Raw genomic sequence first — 9,535 nt, 5'->3', positions numbered from 1 at the left:
CCAGGAGACCGCAATAGACCTGGTGGAACGACCCTGAACAGGAAGAGAGGGAATCTCGGAAACAGACTCCTATGCCAACAAAATAGTCTCCTTGATCCAACGACTGATCGTGGAAAGGGAAGGCTTCATACCTTGACGGGACAACCCAAAATTGACAAATAAATTGTCCACCTTACAGAAGAAAGACGTGCGGGACAAATAAATCAACAAGGCACGTCGAAAATCCAAAAGATGTAAAAGAGCCTCCTCATCCGAGGAAGGATCCGGGCAAAGAACAGGAAGAACCACCTCCGCAGACCGATGAAAGAAGGAATCAACCTTCGGGACAAACGTAGGATGAGGGCACAAGACCACATGATCCATCAAAACAACCAAAAAGGAGCAGACCGGAGGAAAGCCCCCAACTCCCCAATACACCTGGCAGAGGCAATAGCCACCAGAAATACAACCTTAAGCGTCAAAAACTTCAAATCAACCATTTCCAAAGGCTTGAAAGGAACCGATTGCAAAGAACGCAACACCAAAGGAAGGTCCCAAGGAGGAGGACATAGGATAGGACGCGGCCGCTGGAAAGACAGAGAACGAAAAAGCTGCGCCACCAATGAAGCCTCTGAAACCAAAGGAAGGACATGAAATGCCCGAATGGCGGCCCACTAAGCACGAATAGTAGAAATGGCTAAACCCAACTCAAAACCCTCATTCAAAAAAATCAAGAATGCGAGCCTGTTCCACAGAATCCACAGATAAATCGTGATGAAGACACCAAGAAGCAAAGTTGTCCCAATGCTTAGCATAGGATTTCAACGTAGAAGGCCTCCGGGACTGCTGAATAACACTAGCAACAGTCACCGAACAACCACCACGGATCAGGGAATCCCTCTCAAGAGCCAGGCCCGCAGACCCAGGGATTGGAACACAGGAAGCGGAAGCAGAGGGCCCAACAGAGGGAAAGGCACGAATGGCAACGCCCACCCCGGTGTCACAGCCAATTCCAATAATGGGGGAACCATGGGCGACGACTCCATCCTGGAACAATCAGAAGTACAAAGGACTCCTCCCTCTTGATCTTCTGCAAGACAGCTGGAATCAGGGGAACAGGGGGAAAGGCATACAGGAGGCCTCGCGGCCAATGGAACGACAGAGCATCCACCCTCCAAGCATCCCGGCAAGGCATAATTGTGCAAAAGCAGCGGACCTTGGCATTGGACTGGGACGCAAAGAGGTCTACAATCGGAGACCCAAACATTTGCCTCAACCTCCTGAACATCAAGTGCATCAGGGACAATGAACCTATGGAGGGAAACACAGTCCACAGTCCGCCACAGTGTTCTCCCGACCAGGTAGATAAATCGCAGTCAGGGACACCAGGTGCAACTCCACCCAAGAACAAATCTGACGACTGAGGCAACTGAGAGAAAGAACTCTGCAACCCCCTTGATGGTTGACATACGACATCACCACCTGATTGTCCATCCGGACCTGGACATGGTGACCCAACAGTAGATCCGAGAAGGCCAACAGGCCCAACTGAACTGCCTTCAGCTCCTTGTAGTTGGAAGAACATGATATCACAGAGTGAGACCAAACCCCTTGCGTCGTCGAATCCCCCAGAGTAGCACCCCAGCGCAACAGGCTGGATCGGTAGTGAGAATCCGAGACGGAAGAACCATAAAGGGGCAACCCTGAGACAGATGAACCTCGTCCAATCACCAACCCAGGACCACCCAAATCTGGGTTGACACAGGGATCAACACACTCATATCTAGAGAACAGGGGTCCCAATGCAACAAAATGTGGGACACCACAGGATACATATGTAAGCGAGCCCAAGGTACCATCAACAAAGATGCGGACATCAGACCCTGCACCCTCAACCACAGGCCCACAGGATGAGAAGGACCCAACAACAGGGATCGAACAGCAGATATTAGAGTCACAATCCGAGCAGGGGGCAGGAACACCATCCCCAACTGAGTCCTGAAAAGTGCTCCAATGGAAGTCAATTCCAGTGCAGGAACCAGGGAGGACTTTGGGACATTCACCAGGAATCTGTGATATTCCAGGACATGGCACACCCTCCGGACATGCAACTCCGCCTTAGAAAGAGAAGAAGCAGAAATCAAAATATCGTCAAGATATGGAAAATCACTAATGCCCTTCCCATGCAAATGGCCAATAAGAGGAGCCCGAACTTTAGTAAAAATCCTGGGTGAAGAGCAGAGCCCAAAAGGCAATACCCGCAACTGATAGTGTCGACCCAGGACGCAGAATCGCAGAAACCTCTGAGAGTCGGGGTGGACAGGCACATGAAGATACGCATCCCGCAAGTCTATCGAGGCCAGAAAATCCCCTTGAGAAACAAGAGGAAGGATCACCTGGAGAGAAACCATCTTGAACTTCTGATGGGGAATGAAAGTATTTACCCATTTCAAATCCATCACAGGTCTGAGATCCCCTGTGCGCTTGGACACCAGGAACAGAATAGAATAAACTCCCAAACCCCCAATTGATCCTCTGGCACAGGAATCACCGCTCTTTTTCTCACTAGGGAATCGATGCCTTCCAAAAGCGCCACCCTCTTCAGAGCGTCTCTGGGACAAGGAGTGGACCTGAAACAGTCTGGGGAAGTCTGGGTAAACCCAAGACGAAAACATTTGGAAATCACTTGAAGGACCCATTGGTCCGAAACAGTCTAGTTCCAAGAGTCCCGGAAGCAATTCAGACGACCCCCATCCGGACCCACTCCAGGTGCAACCCAGTCATGATTTTGTATGAGGCAAAAGCGCCGGAGAACCGGGACTTGTCAGAGGAAGGAGCACCCCGATCACGCCCCCTCCCCCAAAAGGGCTGATGTGCACGTCCCCTCCATGAAGGACCAAAAGCCCTCTGGGACCCAAAAGCACGGTAGCGACCAGCCCGTTCAGGTGCAAGCAGCTTACTGTCCTCTGCCGTCTTCTCAACCATATCATCCAACGGGGAATCAAACAGCTTAACCCCAGTAAAGGGGATTTTCATCAACAGACCCTTCTGCGCAGCATCAGCCTTCCAGGAGCGGAGCCACAACTGCCTCCTTGCAGTGACAGAAGACCCCGCAGCAGAAGCAGCCGCCCCCAAAGAATCAAACGATTCGTCAGAAAGCAGACGAACCTGCTGCTCCATCATAGCCAGCATAGAAGACACATCCTCCCCTTGGTCCATCAATTCTGACAATGTTTGAAAATCTTTAAGCAAAGATTGGATGGTGTAAGAAGAATAGGCCGCCGGAATGGAAAAATTAGCAGCAGCAAAAGTGCGCTTCACCGCATTATCAACCTTACGATCCACAAGGTCAGCAGGAGAGGAATCCTCAGAAACAACAGTTCCATGAGACGACATACTAGCCATCAATGAATCAACCTTCACCGAGGAAGGAAACTTCTCAGAAAAATCTTGCAAGGGATAACATTTATTAAAAAAACACAGAAAAGAGCCCTTGTCTACATCCTTCCACTCCGTCTCCAAAACCTTTAAAACAGAAGAATGAAGGGGCAAAGATTCTGGCACTGGACTCTGATATTGCACAAATAAATCATCCTCCAAATCCACCACAGAATCAGGAAAAACTAAATTTTTGCGAATGTGACTAAGTACCACCTTAAGGTCGGCACCCTGCACAAAACGTCCCTTGACGTCCACATCCTCCTCCGTTTCTGAATCAACGGCAGGAGCAGCATCAGATTTAGTCTTCTTATCAGGAGGAACAGCCACCTTATCCTGCAAAGCAGCAGCCACAGCAGAATGAATCATCTTCGGCAAGAGATCCATAGAAGGAATCGTCACGCCAGAACCAGAAGCCATATCCATGGAGCTAGGATCAGCCACAGCAGAGGAACCACCTTCCATGACCACCAAATACGAGTGAACACACAGGGGCAACACACAGTCAACATGACCGGTAAAAAAGGCCAAACGTTGCCAGGCAACCAACAAAACCTCCCACTGCACGCCCACAATACCAATATAAAAGCGGAGGAAGTCCGGCGCTCCTGCCTAATGAAGCCGCCAGACCCACCGCCAAGAAAAGCCATGCAGCGGAGGAAAAACACCAAGGTAGGAAAAACGAAGAAGCTCAGCAACTCCATCCACCCACGGGGGAAGAACTACATCCCAGAAGCGCGCAATGTCCGCTGACGAGGATGCGCGTTTCCCCAGATGCAAAACGAGTCAGAAAGACCGCTAAAGCAGGTCAAGACTCGCGTGTTCCCGCAATGGAGGCCGGTTCCCATGCGAACCCACCACCATGAAAATCCCGAGTCCGCTAAGCAGGACGAGATGAAAAAAATCGGCAGATGAGGGGAACAGACAAAAAACACATAAAACCAAACACCAACATCCCCCGACATCAAAACCCCACCAGGACCTAGATCCCAGCTAAGGCAGGACCCAGCCCCACTTACCCGCAACGCAGGCACACAGAGTAGTGCAGAAACAAAAAAAACAGATAGTTTGGCTGTTTCTATGTCCCTTTATGGGATTGGCTGTTGCCACCGGGGGCCATATTGGGAGAGGGAGAGGGAGACTAGAATGTTAAATTTTACTTGGAGTTTCTGTGGGAGCCGGAGGCTCAATGGTGATTACTGTGGCGAGGAGGTAATGAATGTGAGAGCGAGGGGAGTGAGAGAGACTGCCAGCAGTCAGTCTGCAGCAGGGGCGGCTGATGACATTTGAAAGTGGTGGGGTGTAAAATTATTGGCATACTGCACTGTAGCGAGCGAGCCCGACCAACCTATGGGAGGTAAAAATATATGTAACAATCATTTCTCTCATTCTCCTCATCTGATGTTAATTATCTTTGTGATATTATGTTTATTACATTTTTCCCTTTATCTATACTGTTTTGGAAATGTTGCTGCTGTTTTCTTGCGTTTAGAACTGTTGACACGCTTGAACTTAACGCACTACACCATAACTACCCGTTCAGTACAGTTTCCTTGAGACTCGTGCTGAGACATAACCAGCGTTTCTTCAGAAAGTTGGTAAGGCCCCCGTCCCAAAATGAATACCCAACTTTCCGTCTCTCTCCTATTTTCAAATACCAACTTCCCCAGAGAGGCGCATCACTCAACCAACCTCGGGAGGCAGTATCCCGGCTGGAACCATCGCTGCTGCATTACCATTCACCGAAAGCTCGGCCGTGCTTGCCTAGCAACCAGCCCGGCCGCTTGCCAGAGGGAGATTGAAAATAATCAGTGTCATTACAGCGCCAGGCATGCAGGCTATGAGCAATTCAAAAAGTGCACTCTATGTCCACTCTATGTCCATACACGCAGACTGCCTGTTTATTATTTCATCTTTAATGCAAGAAAAACCACAGAAAATCGGTGGGTTGTCAAGCAGTTCGTTTGTTGTAGGCAGCAACTAATCTCATCTGCATCTCTTGCAAAATATGGAACTGCTTTTATAAGCATAGTAGCATACAATACATGGATAAGATTAAACAAAACTGGACAAGGAAAAATCTAGGATAGTACGCAGCTCGGACAGGCAAAGGAAATGTGAATCATAGAACTTTCCCCAAGCAAGGATAAGAGCAGTTAAACATCACAAGCAGTCCCACAACTAGTATCAACAAAACATGGCACTAGTTTCAGGGAAAGTCACTCGATAAACGCATGTTCAAGCATAACGCTTTCCCACATGATGTAGCCGTCCACACATACCCGCACTCTGCATGCCCTGCAATCTAGGGTAACCTAGAATAAGTGCCACCAGCTTGTGCTATCCTGTGGATCCACGCCATATAAAATGAATAGAAACTGACAGTCAACAGTTCTTGGCACTTTACTAACAACTCAAAAAACCAGTCAAAAGCAGTACATTTTCTTTAACAGACAGATGGTAGCGCTGGAGGCCATACGTGGTAAAAGGACAGACTCTTCGACATTTACAAAGAAATAGTCTGAACTTCCCCCAAATTATTTTCCACTGGAATAAAGCCATCCAAACGCTGCCGACAAATCTCCCTCCCACTGCCCCCCTTCCATCCAGCTCCAAAACGAAACCTCACCAGGAATGCGCTCCTGTCCAAGCTATATTAGGTTACACTTGTTTCCCCAGGTACACAAATTGTGCTAAATACAGTGCTTACCAGGCGCTTCCTGCAGTAATGCACTGGTGACCCAAAACACAGGAATTGGAGATTTATTTGGTTCTGGGGATTAGAGGTTGACATAAATATACTGTAAAAACAGGCAAAATGGAAACGTGCTTGATGTAAATAGAGCCGTGGAGGCGGCCTGCCCGCTGCCTGAGTTAATGAAAGGCAGACACACAACCTGCACAGTGTGTGCTGGTCCTGTGTGACAGCCCCTGCTGCGCCAGCCACAGGAGCCCAGTCAACAAACCAACGCCTGGCACCGAGTAATACAGTTTTCAAAGAAACCCTTCCTTGTATTCAGGTGCAGTGCAATGTTATTTAAAAGAAACTGCCTGAACTCCGTTCATTTTCTGATGTATCCAGCAGTGTCTCAGTGCCACTGCAGCATCCAGGTATTTTACACCAAACACTGGTAACGTCTCGCGCACCGCTTTCGACGTTCACGCGCAGCACCATTTCCATGAGAGGTGTTGTTAAGCAATAAGTGGACTGTGGCCATAAATTAAATAAACACACAGTGGTGTCTTTGCGCTATTTTAGATATGTTCAGTCGCGACTCGCGAGGGGGAGATTAAATATAATAAAACAAAACTTAACTCAATCACCGCCGGTCGGGTCCGCGCCACCTCTGCTTCCCCCTTGACGCCTTCACGTCACGAATGGCACTGGTCGTGACTGGCAGCACCAGGATTGGCTTGGGGCACAGGTTATTCTTCGCCCGCAGCACGCCCATTAGGAGACCGAGGGCTCCTAATGGGCATGCGCAAAAAAGTGCAAACACAAGTGCGCATGAGTGGGCACGGGTACAAAGTTCGCCCTCCGTCCCCACTCATGCGCACTTGTGTTGCTGCCTGTTGCCATGGTGACAATCATGTCAGTCAACATGACGCCAGGCCGCCCACCCCCTTCAGACTCTGAAGGGGGTTGTCGGTCTGACGTCATGCCGACTGACATGGCGTCTTTGTACTTAAGTTCAGAAACGCCGAGGGAGCTGCGGGTGGCTGCAGGCGGGGGGCTACGCCCCCATGCCCCAATGGACGCACCGCGCATGGTCTGCAGGACGAGTGTCTGCTCAGATGAAGTTGCTGCACTTCTAAAGGTTGTCTGGCTCCCACTCCCTGTGATGGACCAAGGTGACCTGTTCCCTTGGGATATGCAGTAAGAGGACAGTATACTTATTACGTGCCCAATGGATAAACAGGTGTGTAATCTAGCGCATAGATGCCCCGGCCTGAGGATCACGGTAGCCCAGTTAAATTGCACCAGCGCTCACGAGCGTACCCATAGGTTCCTGTCAGGGGCACAAAAGCTTCCTCAATGTTTAAAGTATCATCTGGTTCTTGGTGGTTCTAGAATAAGGTTCCTAGGGTGAGGTTGTGGCACTTTGTGCCGCGAGGAGAACCCCTCAATCATTCCTCTAGAAAGGCGACAAAATGTAAATATAAATGTACATGTATTTATATAGCGCATATCACCGACACAGTATCTAAGCGCTTGCTTAGGGAACCCGTCCTGGTATTCCCCTGTGAGATACCCCGGCAGGGTGGGCCGTAGTGGAGATTAAACAAGCTATTGCCCAGAGTCACAGAGTGTGACCCCGTGAGTCGAGTAGGCACCGGAGCGAGAATTATCGAGTCAGTGGAATTTTAGAGCCCGAGACCCGCCGAGGCGGGGAATCGAACCCTGGTCCATGGCCGATCTCAGTTTCCGGGTCTGCCGCCTCTAACCACTGAGCCACACTTCTCTACAAAGGAGAAGAGTTAACGGTTTATGTGACTGAACTTTCACTTTCACTCTCTGCGACTGTAGGAATGAGAGACTTGGATTCTGGGGGCTGTAGTTGGACTAATTAACCGCGATAAATCCCTTAAAGTTATGTGGATGGGCCCAGGGCAACTGAATTCATGTAACGAACAGTCCTGTTTGGTACTGACATTCTGCAGCAAGTTTGAATTTTCTTATTTTTTTCTTGTTATTGTTGTTTTCAGATCATAGGCACCCCTGATGGAGCAAGGATTCGAGTGAAACATTAAACTTACTCGGTAGCAAACCTCCCTGACAAAACTACTAATGGAATTAATCAACAGTTTCGTGAAATTAACACGCACCACGTAAACAGGCGGGTTAGGGAAGCTTGTAAAGGCGTGTAATAATTAATGCCTGCCAAGTATCACGCATCACGTGCGACACTAACGCCTTTTTGTGTGGTGCTCCGCATCACTGCACTATAATGCCTTGTCACGCATTTTTTATCATGCCAGTCTGAAACTGGGCGCCTGTAGCACGTTCTGTGCCCCGGCTCTGCTGCTTCCCAAAGACGTGCGTGGCCAGCAGCGCTCTGGCTCAGTAAGTAAATACTAAAAAAAGGACTGCTCAGCTCCGGAGTCAGAGTGCTTCAATGTTACTACCTGCCTGCTCCCATGCTTCATAATCATTTCATTTCCTGCCGAGCGCGGCTTTCAGACGCCACTGACTCGCACTCTCATCAGACCCGGGGGGCCGGGCCTGGCGTCTGCAGTGGTTGCTACTGGCAGCTGTGTGGCACCGTGGGGGGCCCCGAGGTTGGGACCGGCTCGTGCCTCGCCACGTCCTGGAGGAGCCAATAGGAAGTGAGGTAAGGTGGTTGGCAGGTCATAGAAACGGCGGGGGATCCAAGTGTCGGCGTGTCCTGGTAGTGGTTCGCAGCTGAGCTGTCTCCCAATAAAAACCCCCTTGGACCTGCGGGAGGCACTCACGGACACTGTGGTCTATTTACGGACAGTCCATGTAATTAACGGGCAGGGGGGGTCTCCCTATTTTACACTCCTGTGTGTTTCCCTTTCCTTTGTTCGTCTCCAGCTCTACCTTTTTTCCTCCTTCGTTTTATGTTTAACTTGTTGTACTTCTCTCCCTTCTCTTCTTCCCGGTATTAAAAGAGTCAGAGACAAGCATTACAGCGCGTGTAATCAGAGAGGAGCGGCAGAGAACACAAACTGACCCAGACCAGCACATTACAGACACCTGGGGTTAGGCTGGGCTACAGCATCAACCAATAGGAATCAGGAGCCTGTCCACCAATCAGAGCCAGTGCGGTCCTCAGCAGCAGCTTCCAAGGGACCCTGCAAACTGACGGCCAATCAGAACCTGCGCTCACCATTTGCAGCAACCAATTAGAGCCAGACGATGGTAAGCCAATCCGAACCCAACGATTCGATTTCTAAGGCGCCGACACACACTTTTCAAAAGGAGAAATCAAACTCCATTCCCACCCCACTGGACCATGGCAAAATTACATTCATGCAATCGCATGATAAGGGTAAGGAGTTCAGCTGGGATGGCTAATTTATGTAATACCATCCATACCTTATACCTTGAGACCAAGTCAAAGGCTGCCCGCAAGTCGACAAATGCAACATACAG

General features: G+C 49.6%; 1 protein-coding gene across 1 annotated transcript in view; it reads left to right on the top strand.

Annotated features, from left to right (window-relative positions):
* Window positions 1–3,927: 3,927 nt before the first annotated feature.
* Window positions 3,928–9,535, top strand: part of LOC144752399 (E3 ubiquitin-protein ligase TRIM39-like) — a 103,696-nt gene continuing 98,088 nt past the window's right edge. Inside the window, exon 1 of the mRNA XM_078640330.1 lies at window positions 3,928–4,089. Coding sequence (XP_078496456.1) covers window positions 3,928–4,089 — 162 coding nt within the window. The remainder of the gene's footprint in view (window positions 4,090–9,535) is intronic.

The sequence above is a fragment of the Lissotriton helveticus genome, chromosome 5_1 (genome assembly GCF_964261635.1).
Source record: "Lissotriton helveticus chromosome 5_1, aLisHel1.1, whole genome shotgun sequence".
NCBI classification, from domain to species: domain Eukaryota; kingdom Metazoa; phylum Chordata; class Amphibia; order Caudata; family Salamandridae; genus Lissotriton; species Lissotriton helveticus.
Note: the sequence above shows the minus strand (reverse complement) of the source record. Positions and strands in the feature narration are given on the sequence as shown.